This window comes from Enoplosus armatus, chromosome 13 (assembly GCF_043641665.1).
Source record: "Enoplosus armatus isolate fEnoArm2 chromosome 13, fEnoArm2.hap1, whole genome shotgun sequence".
Lineage (NCBI taxonomy): Eukaryota > Metazoa > Chordata > Actinopteri > Centrarchiformes > Enoplosidae > Enoplosus > Enoplosus armatus.
This window is the reverse complement of record NC_092192.1, coordinates 2257658-2284213: the sequence shown is the minus strand read 5'-3', so window position 1 is coordinate 2284213 and position 26556 is coordinate 2257658. Positions and strand designations below refer to the sequence as shown.

The 26556-nt window shown below is 44.0% G+C and overlaps 1 protein-coding gene across 1 annotated transcript in view; it reads left to right on the top strand.

Moving 5' to 3' along the window:
• Positions 1–279: 279 nt before the first annotated feature.
• Positions 280–26556, top strand: part of wwc1 (WW and C2 domain containing 1) — a 40602-nt gene continuing 14325 nt past the window's right edge. Inside the window, exons 1-9 of the mRNA XM_070917157.1 lie at positions 280–398; positions 11435–11544; positions 11873–12076; positions 12760–12836; positions 14089–14168; positions 18606–18735; positions 23195–23341; positions 23559–23629; positions 24010–24255. Of these exons, the coding sequence (XP_070773258.1) occupies positions 280–398; positions 11435–11544; positions 11873–12076; positions 12760–12836; positions 14089–14168; positions 18606–18735; positions 23195–23341; positions 23559–23629; positions 24010–24255 (1184 nt within the window). The remainder of the gene's footprint in view (positions 399–11434; positions 11545–11872; positions 12077–12759; positions 12837–14088; positions 14169–18605; positions 18736–23194; positions 23342–23558; positions 23630–24009; positions 24256–26556) is intronic.

The following is a 26556-nucleotide window of genomic DNA, read 5'->3' as shown; positions in this document are numbered from 1 at the left end:
GACGCTCAGAGGAATGAGTTGGTGCACAAGTGCAGCCTGCTGGGACGGTCTCATCCTTTGAGATCCTTTTGAGGTTTGAGTCTTAATCTGTGGATTATTATTATGGATTATTATTATGGCCTAATCCAAACCGCGCCAGACCGGGAACTTTGGGAGTAACTGCTGATCTTGTTGTTGATGGTGATGATGATGATGATGATGATGACAGAGAAAAGCGATGGTTTCCCTTCGTTATGATTTTGAGTAGAGAGGAGTTAATTACATGGAGACTCGGCTGACATGCCAAGGAAGGAGTTGCCACTACCTGAGGGTTGGGAGGAAGCCAGAGACTTTGATGGCAAAGTCTACTACATTGACCACATTAACCAGTGCACCAGCTGGATCGACCCCAGAGACAGGTAGGAGAGTGTGTGTGTGTGTGTGTGTGTGTGTGTGTGTGTGCGCAGATCATCATCATGAACAGTTTATTGAAAAAAAAAAACCAGGCTTATGCACATCGCTATATGAGAGTGATGTGCAGTAACAGAGAACATTCATGTCATGTTACACGAAAAAGATTCACACGTTTTGGTCCTCAGTTCATCACCATGACACACACTTTTATTAACATCAGTCATGATATCAACACAGAGCACATGTGTGTGTTGTTTACAACTTCACTGACATCTTATTCTACTGAAAAAAACTAAATCCAAACACTTTTTAATTGAGCTAATTAGTGAATGTGTACACTGAATGCACATTATTTTAACCAACCGAAGATGGAAAGGCTGTTTTCCTGTTCAGGCAAGTGTTGCGCCTGTGTTCAGTCCCTCATTGTAATTAGCAGCAGGTCCATAGGTTCCAATTAGCAGAGACTGCCTGAGAACAAGGAGGAAGAAAACACTGCTTAATGTGCAGAAGACACCAGCAGACAGATGTTTTCGTGCTCCATCTCCATCAATGTTGTATTTTCCGATGACACTATTTTTTCTATAATAGTAAACAGACTCTGAGTGGTGTCGAACATTATGGCCCAGATACACATTTGAACAATCATCTCATTTTGTCCAACCAAAGGTCCCAAACCCCCAAATATTCAGTTGATTATCATATATCACAGCAAGTAGCAGCAAAAGCTCACATCTGAGCAGCTGGACCCAGTGAGTCACTGGAGTGATTAATAGGTTATCAGAATAGCTGCTGAAAGTTTGTGTCTGCACGACATGCAAACCCCTCAGACTGTTGATTCAGGTCAGGGAAAACCGCCCCCAAAGTACACACCAGTGATGACAGATGAAGATGCTGAATCACCTTTTTACACCAGAGACCGACGATCAGCTCGTTTGTTCCAACACAACCCTGAAACTAGTCAGACTGTCTCTAAACCAGATGAACCGTCACGTCACCGCGTCAAGCTGTTTACACAAGAAGTACGAATGGGAAACGTCAAGTCATACAGTACACACTGTCACCAAAATATTTACACATAGTCTCAGGTGTTGTAATGTATATAGATGTGATGGCATCTCTAATTTCTTATTGTATTAGTAGTTGTTTATGTTCTTCTCGAGTCTTATCTTATCTCAGCGTCCCTGTCGTCATCGCATCTTCATCTGCTGCCTCTTGTACTAACAAGGAGGAGTATTGTGAATTTCACAGTAGTAGTAGTCTTTCTATCAAACGTTATCTTTGGACACGTGTATACAGGGAGGAACGAGAGCAGAATCAAACATAAGCTCCTCTGCACGATGTCAAGTAGAGCTGCAATGATTAGTCGATCTAACAAAGATTAATTAGCAACTTTTTAAATAATTGATCAATCATTTAAGTCAATTATCAAGCAAAAAACATTTGATTGTTCCAAGCTGCCTAACATTATATTATATTGAACACCTGTGGGTTTTGGACTGAAGACGTCACTTTGGGCTTAAGGAAATTGTGATTTTTTACAGACCAAACTGATAATCGATTTATTAGGCAGCAAAGTTTGTAGCTGTGTGATAAGTAGTAGATTGTAAGTGCCTTTTCCACCAAGCAACCCACAGAACACACAGGGTGGACCCTGATCTGGAGGTGGGCTACATGGACCACTGGACAGGCGACAACCCTCATACACGGACAGTGGGATTGAGACCTTATTGCTAATGATTTACATTATCGATTTATCTGCAGATTATTCTCTCAATTAATCATTTTGTCTATAAAATGATAATGATAATAATACTCAGTTTACTGTCACTCATGATAACGAAAAGCATCAAATCCTCACATTTGAGAAGCTGGGACCAGCAAATGTTTGGCATATTTGCTTAAAAGACTACTAAAACGATAATTTGATTATCAAAATAGTTCATTTTCTGTTGATAGACAAACCGATTAGTACCTGTAGCGTACACCTTTCTATCGTTTCCCTCAGCGCTCACCGATCCTGACACTTACCTTCTGCTGAATGAAGCCACCTGCACAAGATACAGTGCTGTTTTAGGTTTCATTTGGGCGAGTGTGAGACTGGAAACATCTTCAGTGATGAACAGCAGAATGATGATGGGAGGGAATCTTAATGAGAACTCCTGCAGTAAGTAAAGTCGCCTGCAGGAGCATCTGCAGTCTCTTCTTCTTTGAATTAAAAATGTGACCTTGAAGCTGGGAGTCCTTCTCCTCCGTGCGGTTGGTCGACATCCTCTAGCGTAAATCGAATCCATCAGGAAGATCTTGTGGTGGTAAACAAGGTGTTCGTTCTCACAGTGTGTTCTGTTCAGATGTCTCGTTAGCTTCAGAGGGCAGACGGGGAATAAACAGAGGGCTGAACCATTCATTTTCCTGCAGTGTGAAATGAGAATAAACTCACAGGTTGCTCAGAAAGTTGAACCTCATAATAAAATGAATGAAAACCAATGGCTGTTTGAAAGGTCAACCACCATAGTGAAGTAATTTTCTGTATTTTTCATCCTTTCTCAGTTTGAAGGTGGAGAAAACAATCTCACCACAAGGGCCTTTTAGTAGCTTTTCTGGGGCTTTCAATCACATCACATGATTGTCAGTAGACAATATGGAGACATATTGGACATTTTTGATTTTGCTATCTGGGTCCTTCGGCTTAAAAACAACCTGCCTGAGGAGCTTAGGCCTGCAAAATCCCTGTCGGTCCTGGATAATTGGTTGGACACTGCGTTGTGTAAAAGACAGTATATCCGTTAGTAAGAAGGTGGTTGTAGTAGTTTGTACAATGACTCGTTACTTGCTGTAGTCATCGTGGTGTGGGCAAGCACCATTTTTTAGTTAACAGCATTTTATTATTACAGGTTTTGTTGCAAAGTGAGATTTAGATTTTAAAAATAACTCACTGAAATACAGTTAATTGTAGTATTGAATAAGTAATAGATTTCTTTCTTAAGAAAATGGATATATGATGGTGGAATTGAGGTAAAGATGTCTCTAAAATGAATACATAATTCTTCCTTTAGTTTGTTAAAGTGGACAAATAATCTGAACCAGAAAAACTGATTTGTCATGAAAAAACACTTCTTTTTTTTCACAACTGAGGTGGAACCTGAATACCAGAGTGATTTTCCTCTTCGCTGAGTTTCTCCCAGGGTACAACCTGCTCATTTACATTCCTGTAATTACAAATCAGGGCTGGAGGTGTGTTACCTTTTTTGCCTCTCTCTTATCCATCAGTGTAATAGGCTTAGCATGCAGCGCTACATGACACACAGTGTGGAGGGGAGGGCAGACTTTCATGGGGACTCGTTTTTCATCTTTACCAGTTACTTAAGACCCCTCGGACTTTGACACCAAATCCCTTTAATGGCTTATGTCTGGAATTCTGGAGGCTTAGAGGTTGTTTTTTTCTTTGCTGTGTGACGGTTTGGTGTGACAGAAAACACCAATTCTTTTCTTATTGCATCGACTGTGGCTCTATATTTTACGTATGTTTTGTGCGTGTAGTTGCTGCTGTTATCCAGAGGAACAATGAATCAACTGTACAATAAGCTTCAGTTCCTCTGTCATCAACACAACAAGAAAACCAGACATTATCCTCAGACAGTGTTCGTCTGACCATAGCTGTGTTGTGAAGTCTTCTCAGGGCCGTTACCATGTTCTGTACTGACTTTACTGTGAAATTGTAGTTTTCCAAATAACACATTCGCCACCACAGTTAGTTAGTTTTGGGTTCAATTTTTTGGAGGTTAAACTTAGGTTAAAGTCAGTTATTTCTTTTTTTTGCATACTTGGATATAAAGAAAACAGCCCAGATTGTGTCCACGTGGTCTGCAGGAGTTTGTGTTTGTCATGATACCAGAATTTGAATTTTCTGTGTGGTTTGCTGGACTATCTTAGATGAATCTTTGTACTGTCTGCACTGGGGTCGGGTGACAATACGACATTTGATCAAACTGTCAATAATCTTTTTTGATTAATAAGTTAATTATTTAGTCTAGAAAATGTGAGAAAGTACCTGGAACCAGCAAACATGTCTGTCTTAAAACGAAAGCTGTTGATTGTTAAACTTGTTGTTGATGAATTTTCTTCACTTATGTGCTGGTATGGTTGGTAATATGCCTAAAATCTTGAGTTGCATCAGGCTTTTGCAGGGAATGCTGCAAAATGATGACCAGGATGGCTTTATGGATGTATTGAATTTACAGGATTTTTGTGTCACTGTGATGAAGTACTTCCTGTTGCCAGATATTTATTTGACTGGATTAGCTAGAAACAGACACCCTCGTTTAATTTATAACAGTTTCTCAATTCAATTTCCAGAAAATGTTCTGTGTCGCGATCCATATGACTCACTCATAGTCTGCAGATGTCGTCCACCTGTGCTGTCTGCCAACAGAACGTCCAGTTCAGGGCCTCGTGTTTTGGATGGCAGCTACTCTGTGCTTAGTTTATATTTCAGGTCTGGTACGTCCCTGGTCTTTGTGCCACAGATCATCAGTAGTGGCACACAAGAAGACTGTGTGTGACAGAACAACAACAAGCTAAAAAAGTGACATGAATAGAGAAAACACACACACACACAGTCGTCACTGTAGTTGCAGTCTAAAACATGGCAGGTGGAATGAAGACTCTGGTTGCTTTACAGAAAGAAGAGAAACCCTCCCAAACAAAGTCCTTAAAACACACACACACACACACACACACACACACACACACACACACACTCACATTCCTGAAACACACGACGTGAAGGACCGACCAGCGCGCAGACTCGCCAACCAAAGGCCTGATTCATCTGAAATCCTTTTCACTGCTTGCCAAGGTGCACGGGGTCAAAGTGCAGCGTGAGGCCCTGCAAACTGTTAACTGGGATCTGAACGAGGCCGGATCGCACGCCGCTGCAGTGTAGTTTTCTTTAATACATAACCAACCATGTTATAACTTATTTAGTTGTGCAGCAGTAACACAGTTACAGTTGTTTTCCCAAACTGACAGCGGACACTGGTGATGCTGCTCACCACAACAACAGCACATTTTCACTTTATTTTGCAAAAATACAAGCTGCGTTCTTCACCTATTCTTCTATTCATACCCTCGGACAAGTGCTGCAACAGTTAGTCGTGTAATGGGTAATTAATCTGCATTTTATTCATCATTTTAAACACTCATCTCCCTTTTGCTTTTGTTGTTTCACTCGACCACAGCCGTGCTGAAGTACGACAACAAAATAACACTGAGCTCTGCAAATAAAAATGCTAAATATTTGTTGGTTCCAGCTTCTCAGATTCGTGTCTCGTATATGATAAACTGACTTTTAACTTTTTTAAAGTCTCAGTCACAGATATACCAATATTTCTGTCCTCTGAGCTGTGATGTTTCCACACTTCACTGTTTATGCAGGGAAGAGGAAGCAAAGATGGTTAAGATTGCTGAAATATTTCCCGCTATCAACTTACTGGAAAAACGCTGACAACACGTTTGACCAGTTATTATCTGTGGGAGGAAGAAAAATACACCAAATAGGCCCAGAAATGTAAAGACGTCACCAAAATATTTGCTTTTTATTTGAAGTACGCCTGTCGTATGAAACGTGCTATATAAATAGACTTTGAGCCAAACTCAGTATGTTTTCTGCTGTATTTTTCCTTTAAAGTTCTTAACCCTAACCCTTTGCGGTTTATTACAGCTTTCTCGTTCACTCTTGTATTATGTTACTGCTGAATTTCAGGTGATTGATGAATATTGACATCCGCTGTTTGCTTTGGATTACAATGTCAGCAAAAACTTGTCTGCCTGTTCAGCCTCAGACACATTTACATTTTCAGTATTTACATAATGCTGTTGGCCACAGAAACGTTGCACAAGTGCAGTAAGTGAAATACACTTTGATTCCTTCATCACAAGGGTTTGAAATGATCGTTGACGAGAGGAAGAGAAGTTCTCAGAGAAGCAAACAGAAGCTGAGGAGACAGAAAACTAGAGGAGATTCAAGGAACAGTCAGCTTTGAATTTACTGCTGCAGTCATGTGGAAACCTTCCCATTATGGTCCGCGGTTTAGGAATGAAGAAAGGCAGCAAGTCTTATTTTGACACTGACATCTTTGTGTGTGCGTTTCTCTAAAACTCATCCTGCAGTGTCGCAGATACGTGATGTTCTTTATTTGGATATCCAACGTACCTGCAGCCGTACCGGACCACAGATTGTAGTGCTGATTTCACGTTTTGTTTCTAAACATTCAACTCTCGCTTTTTCTCTTCTCTTGTCGTAACCTAATTTTCAATTAACAATGCCATGGGCTCTTAAAACGTACTCAGCATATTAAAGTTTCCGCAGACCTTCAAGAGGATTCAAATGAGAAACAAACACAGGAACAAGAAAAGAAAATCTCAGGTTGTTGTTAATAAGAAAGGCATCAGCCAAGCCCGCCTATTTAGCTCTTATAAATTCTTCAGAGTGCTATATCATCCATCCACCCTTGCAGTGACGCATTGAATGCATATCGTCAGGTGAAAGGAATGTTATCTGCCAGATAACACCGCCTCTGGTACGAGGAGGATCATGTGCAGAGAGACTGAGGCCGTAATGTGTCATTTTTATGATAAACTCCCATTTTATTTGGATGCTTTGTCAGTTAAGCATAATGGATGACACGGTGAGGGTTAAATGAGTGTGTGATTGTTGGACCTTGAGCGGCTATGAAGTGTAGTTGGAAACCTCATAACTCGAGGAATTTATACGCTGCTCTGAATGAACGTTTCTGTGCGTCGTCGTGTGACTCAGCCTTCAGATATGCAGCCCGCCTCCCTGTGTGTTTGCACTCTGCCGCACGCTTTGTCAGTTTGCATTAGAGCACCGGGGCCCGGCCTGGCTGTTTACCTTGGTATGTGAAACCTGGGGGTGTGTGTGTGTGTGTGTGTGTACTTGGCTTTCACTGGCATCTAGTTTTAAAGGCAGATATGGCCCCAGTATTGATAACCTGCAAATTAACTTTTGACCAGTCTGATGCCAAAACATCACAAGAATTCAGTGTTTTCCTCCCAGAGTTTTAGTCTCAGATAAGCTTCTTAAAAACATGCAGACCATCATGTGACACTGAGACTCTCCCCTGAAACCCTTACTTATTAATTGGTAGTGTGGGCTGTTATATAAAGCAGGGTTACTCTGGACTCAAGTGATCCACATTACGTGCCCTTTAAAGCAGTAATTGCCTCGTAAATGTGGCTCATTTGTGGTAGAAAAACTTTATGTACAGAGAAAATATGAACTGGCCAGTCTGACAGTCTGTGTATGGAGCACCAAGATCATCCTACAGGTGTAACCCTAGTGTGTGTGTGTGAGTGCACGCTCTTGTGGACTGTGCATGCGAATGTTTCCACCAGTAATACTCGACTAACCTGCCATAAAAGCTTGCGTGAGCAGCATTGCAGAGCTTGGACCGGTCAACAAGCAGCTTGCTGTCAGTCCACATGGATGACTGGCAACTGTTCCATGTGACGACAAGCTGTTTCAGCTGAGTAGCCTGACGCCAGTGTGATGTCAAAGATACTCAGCTTCCAAGTAGTCAGCAATCAAACTGACCCAGATATCTTGATATTCAGCATTTTGATGGAGTTTCGATCATTCTGTTTTGGTTTAATAACCGAACATAAAGTTCGAAAAATAACTTCCTGTCAGTCCTATCAACTGAGGAACAACAGTTGCTGTCTGTTGCTGACTTCTCTTGTGAAAACACACCAGTGGCATTAGCAAAATGTTGAGTCTAGTGAATAAATTAGCCTCAAACGCTGTTACCCTGTATCCACAGATCCTCGATCGTCCAGTCATGGACAGTCATGAAATGTGCCACCAGTAGTTCTCCTGTGATGCTCAAAGTAGTGTAGATGGATCATACACTAAAAGCTGTGTGCAGAATATTTAGCTTAAAAGGTTTGTTGGTACACATTTGCATCAAACTCAACACTGGTGTGGTCCCAGCTGTGGCTCAGGAGGTAGAGCAGCTCGTCCAGTAATCGCAGGGTTGCTGATTCCTCGCGAATGTGGGTGAATGATGGTGGTTTAAAAGTGTTTATAAAGGCCAGCAATTTCCCGGTCCATTTAGTTGGTTTATAAGAACCATGCTACCAATGACTGCTTGGGCTTTGCAGTAGGACTACAGAAAGGTCACTGAGGTATATCTCTAATATTCACAGGCCCAGGATTCAAAAGATAATACAACACTTGTTCCTTATTGTTGTGGCATTATCAAGGTATTTGTTTGTGATTACCACGATAGCAGTTGTTGTCCATAAGACCTGTTCCCAGCATGAGGGGGCTCCCGCAGCCATCGCAGGCAGTCTGAGCTCGACAGCAGCACTACAAGTGGCTATTGAATGACTGACAGTGAAATGGAGGCCGGGCCGCCGCTGCCAGCTGGTCCTTCGCTCGGAGGGAAACCGTGACGGAGAGCGACGAGTTTAGGTCAGCGACTCCCCTCGGCCCGGCGATTAGAGGATAGGATTTAGTGGGTGAGAGGAGAGAGGAATCAAATAATGGGATGTGGATACCCGGCCAGCCAACCAGCCGGCTTTTTCTGGGATCAGCGGTTGGCAGAAGCCTCCCTGTCTTCCCGAGCTAAATTTAGAGCGGAGCTGAGGGGGTCTTCTCCGGGCCCCTTTCATTATTCATCAGCTGAAAAAGGACCCAGTTCAGTTTCTCCCTTCAGCAGTGAGCCGCTGCTCGGTGTTTGTGTTTATCTGCAGTCACGAAACACAAGAGGGGAAAAGAGAAGAGCTTCGTGGAATGATATTTATAAGAATACTTGATTGTTGATGGTTACTGATTGTCTGTAAGGCTGGGAATTACAACAACAACACCAGTGCCTTGCCCCCCCCCCCCCCCCAAAAAAAAAGTGCAGCATCAATGCTGTTAGCAGGCGTCATCAGTTAGCTGAACTACAAAATTAACCATTTGGAGAAAGCTAACGCTAAAATCCCTCAGTTATGCATTGCATCAATATTTTAATCACTACAGACTACAGAGCAGCCACCACTAAACATAATCCTGCTTTTGAATGTAATGATTAGAATAAATAAATAAAAACGCGTTTTCACCTCATGTGAGCTACAGTGAATCGGTTTGTTTTCTAGATACAGATTCTTTTCTATGAAGTTGACTGTTGTATTTTGAAGTTGGCAAAATGCTGATAAAGTATTTGTCAGTGTGAAACAGAGGGATGTACTTTCTTGATTGCCCTGTTTTTCATCCACATGATTTTATAATCCTCATTTAATGTAATTAAAAACAAACTTAGTAATCTAATATGATATGGCTAATATCAGTCCTCGTATCGTTTGAATATTATTTTGTTTGTATTTTTAACATGAAGTAACACTTGAAGTTGTACTTCTTTCCCGTGTATAGTTGTTACTATTCGAATAGTATAAATGGAAACTACATCCAGCACAGTGACTTTGGTGTATAATATAAAAAGTCTTCTGAAGTCTAATCTTTATATGGAACAAAGGATCTGTTACGGCTCTAATGAATATTAATTACCAGTAGATGTTAAAACATGACTTCAGGCAATTCAACAACGTTTTAGATAAAATTGGGAAATGAAAAGGAATATTTTACTGTATCACACATTCCCTCCATCGCATGCTGACTTCCAACAAACTAAACAACATCATCTTTAAGAGTCCAGGTAGGATTCAGATCAGCTCTCAGTTATGTCAAAAGCAAATGTAGAAGTGGTGAAATCCGGCGTGGCGGCTGCAGTGGACTCGCTGTAAGGCCGCGGGTTGCCCCAGAAACCTCCAGGCGATGCGTCCGCGCTGCTTGTGGAATGCCACGGGCCGGTTTCCTCCTATTGTGGCTGGCTACAGGGACCCCCCCCCATTTCTCCTTTTCCCCCCTCAGAGGTGAATAGAGGACTCAGTGAAACAGCAGACTACCCACCCCCAACCCGTCCACACACACACACACACACACACTACCTACCTCCTCCTCCTCCTCCTCCTCCTCCTCCTGAAACTGCTTTCAGACAAACACAGAGAGCCGGGATGAATCCATCTGTAGTTTGGTCATTATTCTGACACTGTGTGCTTCGTTGTAGAAGGCTGATCACAGCTCTCTGTAATAACTGCAGCGTCACTTCTTTACGGTCACTACAGGTACAGGCTGCAGATAACCATTATTTTGATTATTGATTAATCTGCTGATTATTTTCTTAATGAATCCATTAATCATTTGGTCTTTAAAACTGTATTCAGTTAAATATCACAGAAGATGATGGAAAAACGACATATTCTCACATCTGAGAAGCTGGAACGAACTGATTTTTGGCATTTTTGCTCAAATAAATGTCTTAAATGATTATCGAAATTGTTGGCGATTCATTTCCTGTTGATTTACTAATTGCTTCAGCTGTAGAACAATTTCAGAAAAAAACAAATCTCTCCATCCTGTATAATCTAAATGCAAACACTCCATTAATCGGTTTTAGTGAACTGTCATGTGGAAGGTTTGTTCTCTGTCCAGACTGTGTGTGCATTAATAAATCAGTTCATTGGTCTGCTGTCCTGCTGACGACTGTTGGGGTTTTGTTTTCGAGGGTTCAGCAGCACCCAGCCAGTGTGTGGATTCATTATCATGATTCTGTGGTTTAGCAGTGATTTGTAAAGAATCACGCTGAGCTGCAGCCAGTGATTACAGTCATTACGTTGTTAACATATCGATCATTTTTCTGCTTCTTCAATCGAACGTTTAGTAAAATGTGTGAAAATAGTGACACATACGAATCCTCCCAGAGCTGAAAGTGTCTTGAAACTTCTTATTTAGTCTGTAAAAAGTTCATCAGTCATCACGTGTTGTAAACTTTACATTAAAGTACTTAAATCATTAAATATTATATACGCACACATACCAGGGACATGTACCTTTACATGTAGCTAAATATTGTGATCATAATAGAGATGATGTCTCAGTGATTCTGAGTCTGAATCTGTCTTCTTCTTGTGTTTTCTTCAGGCAGACGAAGCCTCTGACGTTTGCTGACTGCATCGGGGATGAGCTGCCGGTTGGTTGGGAGGAGGCGTACGACCCCGTGGTCGGAGCGTACTATGTCGACCACAACACCAGTGAGTTCACTTTCTGGTGTTCTTGCTGCTCGTCTCTTCGTCCGACTCGCCCATCTTTGTTCTCCATGTTTACCCCTCATCAATCCTGGTCCTTGTCCCTTGTTACCGCTTTACACTGAACTGTATATCTGATGTATGTTTTTGTATTTTCTGTTTTGTGTATATATTTTTTTCTGTTGTTATATATTCTACAACTGGAATTTGGCCACAAACACAAACCCGACCATCACAATTTCATTATAAATGGTGAAAACCAAAACAGGTTTGTCTTTTATCTAAATCTTCCTCCTCCTCTCATTGTCTTCCTCTTCACCTTCTTTTCCTCCAGAGAGCACCCAGCTGGAGGACCCGCGGGCCCAGTGGCAGCGGGAGCAGGAGACCATGCTGCGGGACTACCTGGCCGTGGCCCGCGATGCGCTCAGCGCCCAGAAGGAGATCTACCAGGTGAAGGAGCAGAGGCTCCGCCTGGCGCAGCAGGAGTACCGGCAGCTCAATGACGCGTGGAGGGACAAGTCCACGTCACAGACCAGCTGTGAGTACTGGGGAGGGAGACAATTCATTCTAGTTAAAAAGCCTTAATTATCGTGGCTCCGCTATTAAGAACAAGACTCACATGTTCTGACCGCAGCAGCCTTCCTCTGGAGTCGATAATAAAAGCTTCATTCACACATCAGCTCCCTCGTTACTCTGGTAATCACTCAATGAATGGACGCTGTGACAGCCTGATTATAGCTTTCCTTTTAAAACGCGTGTTTAGTACCAACTGGTAACACAGCAGGTATGGCTGATGCTAATTAAAGTTTATCACCACATGATGTTGTACAGTGGGTCATCATGAGGAGGGCAAAGCATCAGGGGAAGAGGACTGGTAGCAGCAGCGTTATGTCCATATCAGCACATCTGTGTGTTCACGTTTGGTTCGACACGCGGTTTTGTGCAGTTTACCGAGTGGAGAAAGGAAGATGAGGGGGGAGGAAAAGCTTCTTAGGTTTCTTTTACCATCAGTGTTGCTTTTTTTTTTTCTTAGATATGCTCAGATTTTCTTTTTAGTCTTTACTGAAAAAAACAAGTTAACAGATCCACGCACACATCTCCCCTCAGTGGCTGTAGTTGATGGTGCTGTCTCTCTCGTCTTCTGTCCTCCCCCCAGGTGTAATACAGAATATATGTCCCTTAACGCCTTTATTTTCCCTTCGTGTCTCACCTTTCCTGCAGTGAATTCCAGATCGTCCTCGTCCAGCAAGTACGACCCAGACATCCTAAAAGCAGAAATAGCCACAGCCAAAAGTCGGGTAAGAGCCTCTCCCTCCTATTTCACCCACTAAACACTAAAATCTACTGAACACAAACAGGGCTACATCTCACCATTGTTGTCATCACTGATTAATCTGTATTGTTTTTGTCCATTAATCAATTCGTTGCTTAGTCTATAAAATATCATAATTTCTCAGAGCACAAAGATTCAATTTACAAAAACATCAAACAGAAAATCTTCACCTTGTTGAAGCTGGAACCAGATTATGCTTTTCCTTAATAAATGAAAATGAATGAATTACCAACTAATTATTTCAGCACTATTTCTTATAAAACACTGACTTTTAATACCCTTACTGTCTGTAGCTGGCTTTGAAATAATTAGTTGATATTTGTTATTTTTTTAAGAAAAATGCTGAATATCTTTAGTTTTAGGGCAAAACAAGACGTCCACGTCTCCTTGGATTCTTGGACACTGCAATTTTCACTATTTTCTGACATTTTATTGCCCGAATGATTAATTGGGAACATAATTAGCAGATCGTTAGTTAGTGTACTTCTGCTGTTGCTATTATGTTACTAACAAACTTCAAGTTGACCTTGTTAATACCGCAGAGACAATTCCAAGGTTTAATTTAGTTTATTTTTTAAATGTTTTTCTTTGTTTCTCGTTTTGATTGATAGCCATGTGTTCTTCTTTTATTTGCTTAGAGGAAAGTCACATTCAAACAGGGAACCTGCCCAAACATTCACTCCTCATGGCTGTGGATCAAATATGTAGTGGAGTCACCTGCACCCAACACCTGTCACACCCCTCCAGGTTCACCAGTTTAATTGGTCTAAAGCCACATGACATGACCGCATACTCACTCTTGCCACAGGTGGTTTATGTGAATTCCACATTGGCTGCTGTTGTTTTTGTTTTTCATACTTCTCATATTTACATTTAGGTTTGAACAAAGTTCTCAATACTACAACTGGTGCTTCAAATCAGTTATTGTCAACAAATCTCATTAAAAGAAAGTGATATATCTTATTCATTGCGGTCCCACATACACAGTCCTGCCATCCCAAATACTCACTAGAGCACCAAATGTGTATTAATCCACCGTTGAAAATAGTCCCAAAAAAAAAAACATTGAAACTATACATTTGTGACCCATTTGTGATCAATGGGCTTGAGGCAGAGTGCCACAGACAGGGTTGGGGAGTCGGTTTTGGGCTTTGTTTGTTGGCAATATAAGATAAAATAAAAAAAATATAAGATATTTTCTCTTCCCTGTGTCTCAGGTGAACAAGCTGAAGCGGGACCTGGCCTGTATGAAGCAGGAGCTGCTGTACAAAGAACAAGGCTTTGAGACCCTCAAAGAGTAAGTGGTGCATCCTGACTGTTTTACCTCTTTTTGTCCAATGGGGTATTTGTGGTTCATGTGTGTTCTGGTATTCCCTTCTGGAAGCTTTCCAGTCCATCCTCCTCCACCTTGAAGGGCACTTTGACAGGTATATCTGTTGACAGCCAAATCTGGGATTTGATCCTCACGATTTATGCTACCACCAGCCCTCCTAATTTAATTTGACAAGCTAAGCAAGACAGTCAGAATCTGACTTGAATAGCAAGTGTATGTGTGACCTTCAGTCTGTCTTTACAGTTTCACCTTCTGCCTGCAAAACACCCTCGACTCATGTTTACTGCTGAGACCTGTGGAGTGTGTGCGGAGAGATTCTCAGTGTATGTTCACGCGCCAGATCTGAGAAGTCGTCTATCACTAATCAGATCACACCGAAGAGGAAACACAACAACAAGCTGCTGTCTCAGGAAGCTAGCAAGCAGTCAGTGTAGCTATATAGTTAGCATGTCGTCTTTGTGAGAAAGATTTGGCATAAAAGGCACTTGCTTCTCACTGTCGTCACATTTAAACTACCCCCGTAGCTGCCAGGAGTTCCTCATACGATGCTGATTAGTCCGAACCAACCGTGATTCAGCCACAAGTGAATAACTTGTGAATAACATTCGATTCTCTCTGGATCTCACGAATCCAGCTGCCTCGCAACTACAAACAACAAAGCTACAAAACAACCAAGCGTGGCCGGCTACACAGTCGCAGACTCGCCGCTGAAGTGTTGCTCAAGCGCTTGTTGACGCAGTTTTGTCATCAACGGCTAATTTAGCTAAATAACGCAGTACCACTGGTAGCCCCTGTGTGTTTATAAATGTACCTTACACACCTGGTACTCCCGTAGAGATTCTTTGAAGTAAAAAAAGAGTAGGGTTAAACACCAGGAACAGGCAACTGCAAGAATTTTCTTCCAGTTTTTAGACAGAACACTTCACCTTCCATTGAAAATGACCTGTAGCCTGTTGCTTTGTCACTGGCAGTCTGAACACGTCAGTCATGTCCTGAAGGTTAATGTAGTGTCATTTTATACTTCTTTATGAGCTGTTTAAAGGCTCAGAAAGTCAGAACTCGTAGTGAGCACTTTAATTTTCAGTCTGTTTCTTGTTTTAAATGAATGACTTGTTCAGTCTGTACAGTTTAAATACAAGAAATGTGAGAAATGTCCATCACAACTTCCAAGAAGTCTAAGGCGACATCTTCAAATGTCTTGTTTTGTCCACCAACTGTCCCCTTCTCCTTATCTACAACATGATCACTTGTTGTGTGGTAGAGATGCAGGAGTTGAGACTTCCTGTAATGTTGCACTTGTTGGAGTTTGCACTGTTAAACATGTAAATGTGAATATGTTGCTCCAACCGATGCAAGTTAAGTAGGCTTGCTTATCAGCTGAGTTATTGCCCACTATCACACATTCCATCCGATCATTAAACACTATAAACTCTGAAGAATGTGGATTTGAAAGGAAGCGAGTCCTTTACAAAGTTCAAGGTGTACCAGTGAAGCCATCAGTCAGGAATGCTGATTTGAAAGGATCCATTCTTCCGTTTGTTCTTCCTCCCAGACTGAGGCTGCCTGTGATTTCTGTGTTTGAGATTCACCACATTGGGAAGCCGACATGCCGATCCACCGCCGGTCAATGTTGAATTGAACAGGAATGTCCGGCCTGTTTGTCTTGCCTCACGCAGCACAGTGAGAGTGTCAGGAGGATTAAAGGGTAGCTGAGGCAGAGTGGTCGGACGGCATTCCTCCGTGACTTTCCTCTCCTGTTACAGTCAGCAGACGGCGTTCAACAACCAATCACTGTTTGCAGAAATGCAAATAGGCTTAGACTGGAATGCAGCCGAACACTCAGCTCCTGATAAGATTTCATGAAATATTGGTGCATGAGAGGGTTTTTTATGATGTTTTCTCATATGCAAAACAGAAAAGTGACAATATAATACACTGCGTGGCCAAAGGTATTACCCTGTTAGTTGACTATGTTAGTTCCACCGGAGGGAACTACTACTGCGACACGATAAATCAGAGGGGTCATGAGATGATGAACAGTATAGGAAGACAGTGTTTTATTTTTTTCAGATTGTCCTCTAATCTTTGCCTTTTTACTTGTGATGAACTGGACAATTTTACTGCTTCAGGACAATGAGACAGTGGGTTTTGATTGAACAACTGGTAGACATTACTTTGTTTTTAGGGGGTCACAAATCAAAAAGGTTGGGAATCGTTGTGTAGTGTAACTTTCAGGCAACAGTTTGTGTTTGTCTCTTTCCTTTTTCAATCTGACAATACCCCGAACACAAAGCTAGCTGCATTGAAAAATAGTTTTCCCAGTTTGGTGTAAGAACCTGACTGGCTTTGGGATGAACTCTTGTGGCTGAATGGGAGCAAATACTTATAGTAGTACTAATAGTACTACTCAGCCTGTAAAGACAGTTGTATAATATATTCTCTGGCTCTGGAGGAGCTTTGTGAAATCTCAGAAGATAACCCTGATGATGTTATCTGGGTTATCTATGAGATCGTACTGTAAAATTATAACAGAAACCTGCGTGACGAGTAAAGAGTGAAGACACAGTCGTGGGCATTTACCAGAAGACACTAACGAACTGCATCATGGGAAGTTTAAGATCCCTTGTTTTTGGAGCTTGATCCATACTAGAAACTAGAAGTCAGGATGTCTTGACCTCTGCTTTACAAATTATGACAATTCTTTCTCACAAGCCCCACAAACATTAAACCGCAGGAGAACCCCTTTAAAAACAAATGTCAGTCAATATATTGTCTGTTTTTTTTTTTTAATTCAGTATTGATTATTGTCAGTAGGGCTTTTGGCTGTATGTACTGTATAATGCGTAATGACAGGACACTGCCTCTTCAGCTCAGAACTGTTACCAAAGGTGTGAATTTTGGAGAGTATTTGAGGTCAGAGGTCACCCAGCACCCACACAGGGAGGGACTGTTCTGTTTGTTAAGGTGAAGGACGGCTCCCCGAACCGTGAGACCACGACTGTCCCTGGTACTATTTCACTCATTTAAAGTGTACAGTAGGATTTCAGCAGGAAGTTAAATGTTCCAGCTCAGTCAGTATCGGTTAAATGTCTCTCTTTCTCAGTCTTTGTGATTTTAATTCTAAAAAGGTCCATAACAGCGTTTTCACTCAGCATAAGTCCAAGTTTGAGAAGGACTTAAAGAGGATTACTTGTTCTTTCTGCCTGTTACAGACAAGTGCCTCGCTCCCTCCCTCACTTCCTCATTCTCTCTGTACCTTGTTTTCTCTCTCTCTCTCTCCCTCTCTGTCCGAACCTCCCTCCCCCTCTTCCCTCTCTGAAGAATGTGGAAGGACCTGTTATTCAGATGCATGCATGACTTGCTGATGACAGGGTTTACATAGCTGCTGCTGCCTCCGATGGCTGTTTCTTGCAGCGTCTCTTCTGTCTGTTCTCCCGGCAGCCGGGTCTTCCCAGTCTGCCCGCAGCCAAAAACAGGACCTCTCCTGCGTGTTACCTGGAAGCTACAAGTTAAGCAAACATTTGATCTTGTACTCGGACTGATAAAGACTATGTCCACACAAAGAAAAAGTCTACTTCTCTGCTGTCGGACACCTCAACAAGCATAAAAAAGTCATTTCATTGTCACTCTTTTCTACCTGTTAACCCTTTGAACAGTAATTCCTGCCACTGAGACCCGTCCAGCAACATGGGCTATGCAGGTCTTGAAAAGTCTCTAAAAGCACTGAATTTGATTTCCTCAAAGAAAGAAGGTAAACCTAGAAGGTATTAAAAAAGCTTACATGCCATGACATTGCATGTCACTTTAATGAAATTAACTATATCATTAGGGATTGTTATTTACTTTCTTTAAAAAATAAATTCTAGTCCCCGCTGGTTTGCCATCATACTGTCATATGATGGTGAAACAGGTGTTGAATTGTGTTCTATGTGGTGTTAAAAAGTCTTAAATTTAACTTTAAACAAAAGAAATCTGTGTGATGGGCTGTACTGACTGAGTGATCACAGAGAGGGTTAGAGTTAGCTGACTGTGTCTGAGCTCGAAAAACCCTTAAGCTCAGTTTAAGAGTTCAGTGTGGATAGAAAAAGATGTACATTCAAAAGCTGGCTCCATGTGGACGTGGTCTCAAAGCCAGCTGATGAAAATTCAGGTTTTGATGCTGAGGCAGCAGGTTTCCAAGGCTGTGAAAGGCTGTGATTACACTGGACGGCTTTCACTTGAGTATAACTGTATGAAAATAAATCAGAGTGTTGCTGTAAAACATGTACGCTCAGCTGATTGAAAGTGAAAATGAAAAACATCATCCAAACTGACCTCTATCTCCTGTCTCTTTCCCTGCCTCTCCTTCTCCGCCTCCCCTCCCCCCTCTTTCTGGCTCTGCCCCCTCCTCCCGACCTCCAGGATCGACCAGAAGGTGTCCAACAGCCCGTATGGCTTCAAGCTGCAGGAGGCGCAGGCTATCCTCAGCGAGGTCCGCTCCATCCGAGACGCCATCAGCTCAGGGGAGAAGGAGAAGCAGGAACTCATGCAGGTAAAAAGACATTTGTAACGGAGGGAACAAACACTAAAAGTCAAGTCACTCTAAAAAACATTAACACAGATGGGAAGTGAGAAACCAAACCCGGCTCAAAACCCCACAACTGTGTCGAGACTCGTCGGGCTCAGCTTGGTAGCACAACTTTAGTTTGATGTTGAATTTAAATACCAATATTTTACACACATTTTTAAATTCTAATTTTGTTGAAACCCTTTAGCAACTAAATATAGTATTCTATGAGTTATGGTCAGTAAAAGTCTACATAAGTGTTTCAAATAAGGCGTCAGGTCAAAAATCGAATCCAGTGCATTTGGGCCTTATTGAGGAAGCACCCTCATGTTCTTGTAATTTGACAAATATCTTTGTAAGAGCTCATTTCACTTGTCTAAGACTCGAACACGAGAGGAGTAAACTTTAGCACAGATCTGTTGTGTTTGTCGAGGCTTAGCATTGTTTAAAGGTTGCTGAAGGCAGGATGTTGACTTGATCAGCTCCAGTATCAACTCCCCGACAAAAGAAAGGGGAAAGAGGAGACAGATAATCCACATGCTGACATCTGATAGGGAGAGCCACGTGGATCGCGTCAGAAATCACAGCAAAGCCTCATCGTGAAGTGTATCTGTCCACACAGTCAGAAGGACTTCATGTTGCTGTAGTTCCTCTAATTTGAATTACACATTTTATTTTCTAATGAAAGCACAAGATGTCGTTTTTATTTTGCGATGTAGGAGAGTGTTTTCTTTCTTCATTGTCAGCTGCAGGACAGCAGTCAGTGCTTCAGCACTTCAGCAGGGCACATGCTTGCAGCCAACTTCTTCTTATCAGAAGCTACCAGGTCTCTCTGCCGCTCTATTCTGAGAGGTCGGTTTGGGTTGTGGGGGTAAATGGGTGGGGATGGAAGGTCCACACAGCAGATCGGTTGACCCTGGACAAAAGGTTTATTGTGTTCTTCTGTTCCTGATTTACTCTCATTTGTTCCTGCGACTGGACAAATGTGATGTGTGTGTGTTTTATCTTTTTAAGAATTATTTAACAGCATTCACCTCGAATCCCAGGTGTTAAACAGTCCCTGAATAGATGAATGAAATGTGTCAAGGACCAGAATTCAAACCTGGCTTGTTTACCCCAAGATGGACTTTGCGGTGAGGTACAGTATGAAACTCCCTGAACAAAGCCGTGACAGGAAGTGATTTGTGGTTAAAAAAAAGAAGGGAGCTTAAGAAGATGAAGTAGGAGTATAAGGAAGATAATGAGGCAAGGAAAAGAAGGTGGACTGTGAGGTGAGGGGATGAGGGCATCAGACGACTCAGGAGAGTCTGAACGTGTGTTAAAACACTTAATCTTACATTGCTGTGAGGAAAAGCCCAGATGCACTAAAAGAGATTTATTGAGTCAGAGGAGCTGAGGCTGCAGGGAGGCAGGTGGTGTTTCAGTGTCGCTATGATGTCAGCCTGTCGAGGATTAGGGCTGTTTGTGACGATCAGTTAGAGATGAGTTCTCCGGAAAACAATTTTGCTGATGGCAGCAACATTTTTCAAATATGGGGTTTCATTTCCATTGTAGCTTAGCTCATAAACTCTGAGTACCTCTGAGTGGGTTAGTGGGGGCGAGTTAGGAGCTGCACTCGTGGGCTGTCAGTCTGTATGTGGGGCTGCAGATAAGTATTTATTCCCATCCTAGAACCCAAGAGGACATCTTCAAATGTCTCGTTTTGTCCAACCAACAGTCCAAAACCCAAAGATATTTCTTTCTAAAGATATATAACTTATTGGCCTCTCTGGAACATTGTTGTTTAAGCCTTTCCTGTGTATCCTTGGCTTCATGCTTGGGCTCATTGTCGCGCAGGAAAACAGTTGCAGGCTTCTTGCAGACTGCATCAGGTTTCCCTCCAGGACTTCTCTGTATTTAGCTGCATTCATTTCACCCTCACAAGCCTTCCAGGGCTGCTGCAGAGAAGCCTCCCTCCAGCATGATGCCGGTGTCAAACATGCTGTTTATTCTGATGGACTAGTCTTTAGTCTGTCTCATCAGACCGTAGAGGCTTCTTCCAGCTGACTGCAGAGTCTCCCTCATGCCTTCTGGCAAACTGTGGCCGAGACGTCATGTGAGGTTTTTTTCCCTTTGCCTCTCTTCTCTCTCATAAAGCTGTGACTGGTGAAGTACCCGGCCAACTGTTATATGCACAGCCCCCCCCCCCCCCCCCCCCCCCGAGTCTCCTTCTCATACGATGACTCAGCTTTTGAGGACAGCCTGCTCCATGTAGATTTACAGTTGTGTCACTCTCTCTCACTTCTTAATGATTCATTTAACTGGACCTTTTCTCCAAGCTGCTCGGGCTGCTCCTTTGTCTTTGTGGTGTAGGTATTGTCACAATTGCATCACAATTAGACTTGGCCTGTAAAGATAGTGGAGCAGAGGAAACAGCTGTGCATGAGCTCACGTCCAGCTGATGATAAAACGTATTACTAAAGGATCCAAAGGCTGCGTCTGTTTTGTGGTATGACATGTTTAGATTCTTCATGTCATGTTCCTCTCCTTCTCCCTGAAGTTCAAGTTCCAATATGCTTCATTTGCATGAATGTAATCTCCCTCTCCTCCTCTGTACTCCAGTTTCATATCTCCCAACCCTCCTCTGCATCATCCATACTTCCACCATCACTGCAGTGTGTATTGAAGTTGCATGATGGGACTTGGAGTTCACAGGCTGCAGGTGTACAGTACGCTAGTCTGCTGGGATGAGTGGAGTGGGATGAAATCTGTTAGCTGTATGTTTTTTGGCTCTGACAACAATCAATTGTTTCCAGTTTGCTGATGTACCGTAAATCACCATGATCATTCCTCCTGGTTCAATTTCACATTTTAGTCGTATAAAACATTTTTAATCACGTCTGTGTCTTAACAGTGCAGATGTTCTTTGATGATCAAACATGCCTGCACAGCTTATTGAACTGCAGAAAATGCCAATTACCATTTTGTGCTTTTTAGCCTCCAGTTCTAAATAAAATGTCTCTGTGTTGACAATATTCAACATACTCCCCCACACTCGCATATAGATTTCAAATATCAGGTCCTATCGGGCTGCAGATTTATTTGGAGGTAGAGGGAAGAGAGTGTGTTCAATAATACATAATATGTCTCCCTCTCTCTCCCATCTCTCCCCCTCCCTCCCCCCTACCATCTGCAGCTGACAGCTCAGTCTGTGAGATGTGTGTGTGCGCGCGCATCTATGTTTGTATGGCTGTGAGTGTGCATGTGTTGTTGTATATCTGCATGTTAACAAGTCATTAGCAATGAGTGCACTTCTTAATATTGGATTGCGTAAAGTTAGAGACATGGAGAGGGAGGTGTGGTTCTTACTGATAGACCTCACTGACATTCAACAGTTCAGAGCTGAAACAATTAGTCAGTTGATTAGTGGATTTAGAAACCCCGGACCATGATGTCTTATTCTACCACACTAACATACAGGACATTTAACACTTAACCGGGTTACTGATGACGTGCTGCAGCAGACGAGAGGACCGTGGCTTACATTTACATTGTGTGGATTCACTCTGTTTGCCCAAATTAAACAAAATTGTGTATGTTGACGTTGGACACACAGGAAGTGATGACTTGAGTGAGTAAAGAAGTGAGAAAAGTCGCTGTGATTCGTCTCCCAGCTGCTCCATTGAGAGAAAACTGCATCTGCTGAAACCTGTTGTGCTGATGTTTTTCTATATCAGAGCCTGACGAGGAAACGTAGGTCTGATGAGCTCACTGTGTGTGATTTTTGGGTGATGAAATCTTTCAAATATAAATGTAAACACTTATCTCTGGGTGCCATTCTGTATAATAGCCATGAGTAGCTTCATACTGAAACACTGCTAAATCAGAGCTCAGAGTCGGTGGAGACACTGCATCATCAAAATACTGAAACACTTCAGTTATCATGGAGGTGGAATGTTATTTTTCTGCTCCATCTGAAGGGCAGAGATAAGGTGCATTCCACAGCAGGCTTCAAAACGAGCGGCAGAGTCATATAAGATATTCATCACGGCTATAAAGATGAAAGGCTCGCTGCGATTCGCTGCAGCAGCGCTCATGCAGCAGACACAGAGGAGCTAGTCTTTCACAGTTTACAGTTTTGTCATTTGGCAGACGCTCTTTGCCCCGAGCGACTCTCACTGAAGGACTTTGTACTGTGAGAAGAATGTTGACGATCAAATAAAAGATAGGAGTGCACAGGACAAAATGTGTGATTCACAAACAGTTGATGCCGCGCTGCGTTCAGCCTCATTCCTGTTAAATATCACATCTTAATACAGTATTTTATTGTTACTTTATCTGATACTTGTCTCCTCTGTCTTTAATCACATCCTGTGTTACTCTCTGTGTCGTGTCCGGCTTTGATCCATGTTATGTATGTAATGTAATGTAGAACAGTAATGTAATGTCTCTTCTGTTCATCCAGAAACTGGCCGTGTTGAAGGACGGCTTCCAGCTGGACTCGGGCTCCCAGCAGGAGCTGTGGGGCAGCAGTCCCTCGCTCGCCAACTCAGAGCTGTCCATCCCTCGGCTCTACTCCGACGCCGGCTCCCAGACCGACATCCCGGCCGAGGTGAGTCCCGGGCAGGAGCCCAGTTTCACTTATTTTTGTGTATAAAGGTGCTGTTGAGCTGGTGTTTCATGTTTTGTCGTCTTGTGTTTCTATGTGGAAATCTTCAGTTTCCTTTACTGCTACATTGGTAAATGCTGTTGTCATGTAAAAACTCTCCAAAAAACGTAATCTTTCTTGCACGTCAGTTGTGTTAACGTTGTATTCTGCTTGTGTTCAGTTCATGACCAGCACCAACAAACTGGCAGAGAAGGTTCGACTGAGTCTGAAGTACGAGGAGGCCAAGAGAAGGTAGACTGTGTGTGTGTGTGTGTGTGTGTGTGTGTGTGTGTGTGTGTGTGTGTGTGTGTGTGTGTGTGTGTGTGTGTGTGTGTGTGTGTGTGTGTGTGTGCGCTTCATGTGGAGTTATGCATTTCACTGTTTACTGTATGTGTTTGTTTTAGCATTTGAAGATCCACAAAAGTTGTATTAGATTTTGTTAAACTACCAGTTGACTAATCTGCCACTGAACTGCTGGAATATGGAAGGAAAACATCTGGAAATAGATCAATAGACTAAATTTATTACATGATGCTTAACACATTAACCTAATACTGTCATGTTGACTGACCGGTTTCTCCTTCTTCTCTCTTTGTTTCCTCCTCTTCATCCTTCACTTCCTGCTCTCACAGGATCGCCACCATCGAGGTTCAGATCGCCAAACTGGACAGTGAGGCGTGGCCGGGGCTGCTGGATCCGGAGCGGGACCGCCTCATCCTCATTAACGAGAAGGAGGAGCTGCTGAAGGAGCTGCAGTACGTCAGCCCCCGCCAACGCCTGGAGCCCAACGACGCCGAGAAGCTGGAGTCTGAGAAGAAGCGTCTGGAGAGAGACCTGCAGGCCGCCAGAGACAACCAGAGCAAGGCTCTGACCGAGAGGTGGGGAGGGGGTCTATAGAGGTCCTGAATATCAGTTTATGAAACACAAAGTGCTTGAGATGATTCAACAGTTGATAAGAATCAAAGTCTGTAGGCAGTCGGAGAATCGTCTCGGTTGTACTCTGCCCAGCATGGTGTAAGGTCAGAGCAAAGATGTCTAACTCCTTTTGTTGGCTGACGAGGCAGAAACACAGTTTTTAGTGGCAGACCTGAACCGCTGTAGACTTCACCAGCTGCTGACTCCAAATACTGAAGCTCCTGATTCACAGCTATGAAGTTGGCCAGATTAAAGTGTTGATATGATATGAATCAACGTTTAGTTTAGTAGTCTGGAGCTGTTAATATTGAATACAGCTGTTCTTACCTCAGAACTAGTTTGTTTGGTGTTTTAATTCAGTGGTGTGTTTCTGACACTGAGACCAATAAGAGGTGGACTGCAGAAGGTTAGAGCAGCTGCTGACAGATGTGTGACGCTGTGGTCATTACTGTCCTCTGCTGAAACCACTGACCTTCTTCTTCTGTTTGACTTCTTTGACCTTCAGACATTTAGAGCCGTCAAACCTCCCTGATGATTATTAAGAGTTAGAGATGAGCATGACAGTCCTCCCCCTCTCCCTCTCCCCCTCCCCCTCTCCTCTCCTCTCCTCTCCCCTCCTCTCCTCTCCTCTCCTCTCCTCTCCTCTCCTCTCCTCTCCCCCTCACCCCTCCTCTCCTCTCCTCTCCCCCTCTCCTCTCCTCTCCTCTCCTCTCCTCTCCTCTCCCTCCTCTCCCCCTCTCCCCTCCTCTCCTCTCCCCTCCTCTCCTCTCCCTCCCCTCCTCCCCTCTCCCCTCCCCCTCTTCCCCTCCTCTCCTCTCCCCCTCTCCCCCCTCCTCTCCTCTCCTCTCCTCTCCTCTCCTCTCCTCTCCCCCCTCCTCCCCCTCTCCCCCTCCCCCTCCTCTCTCCCCCTCTCCTCTCCTCTCCCCCTTCCCTCTTCCCCCCTCCTCTCCTCTCCTCTCCTCTCCTCTCCCCCCTCTCCTCTCCCCCTCTCCTCTCCTCTCCCCCCTCTCCCCCCTCTCCTCTCCTCTCCTCTCCCCCTCTCCCCTCCTCTCCTCTCCTCTCCTCTCCTCTCCTCTCCTCTCCTCTCCCCCTCTCCCCTCCTCTCCTCTCCTCTCCTCTCCTCTCCTCTCCTCTCCTCTCCTCTCCCCCTCTCCCCTCCTCTCCTCTCCCCCTCTCCCCTCCTCTCCTCTCCTCTCCTCTCCTCTCCTCTCCTCTCCTCTCCTCTCCCCTCTCCCCTCCTCTCCTCTCCCCCTCTCTCCCTCCTCTCCTCTCCTCTCCTCTCCTCTCCTCTCCTCTCCTCTCCCCTCTCCCCTCCCTCTCCTCTCCCCCCTCTCCCCTCCTCTCCTCTCCTCTCCTCTCCCCCTCTTCCCCCTCTCCCCTCCTCTCCTCTCCTCTCCTCTCCTCTCCTCTCCTCTCCTCTCCCCCTCTCCCCTCCCTCCTCTCCCTCTCCCCCTCTCCTCTCCTCTCCTCTCCTCTCCCCTCCTCTCCTCTCCCCCTCTCCCCTCCTCTCCTCTCCTCTCCCTCTCCTCTCTCCCCTCCTCTCCCCCTCTCCTCTCCTCTCCTCTCCCCCTCTCCTCTCCTCTCCTCTCCTCTCCTCTCCTCTCCTCTCCCCCTCTCCTCTCCTCTCCCCTCCTCTCCTCTCCTCTCCCCCCCCCCCTCCCCTCCCCCTCTCCCTCTCCTCTCCTCTCTCCCTCTCCTCTCCTCTCCTCTCCCCCTCTCCACTCCTCTCCTCTCCTCTCCTCTCTCCCCTCCTCTCCCCCTCTCCTCTCCTCTCCTCTCCCCCCTCTCCTCTCCTCTCCTCTCCTCTCCTCTCCTCTCCCCCCTCTCCTCTCCTCTCCCCTCCTCTCCTCTCCTCTCCCCCCCCCCTCTCTCCCCTCCCCCTCTCCCTCTCCCTCTCCTCTCTCCCTCTCCTCTCCTCTCCTCTCCCCCTCTCCACTCCTCTCCTCTCCTCTCCCCCTCTCCTCTCCTCTCCTCTCCTCTCCTCTCCTCTCTTCTCCTCTCCTCTCCTCTCCCCCTTTTCCTCTCTAGTCTTCTGGTACCACTTTCTCCTTTCTTAAATAGCAGCAGGCAGCAAACCAGAACCACCAAGATCCTGCGTCTCTCCTCCCCTCTCTCTCTCTCCCTCCCTCCTCCCCTCTCTCCCTCCCTGTCTCCCTCTCTCCCTCTCTCCCCCTCTAACAGGACTCTTGTTGTTCGGTGTTCAGGTCAGACTTTACCTGAGCTCAGTCTGTCTTTGTGCCTCATCTCCTATACTCGCTATCATA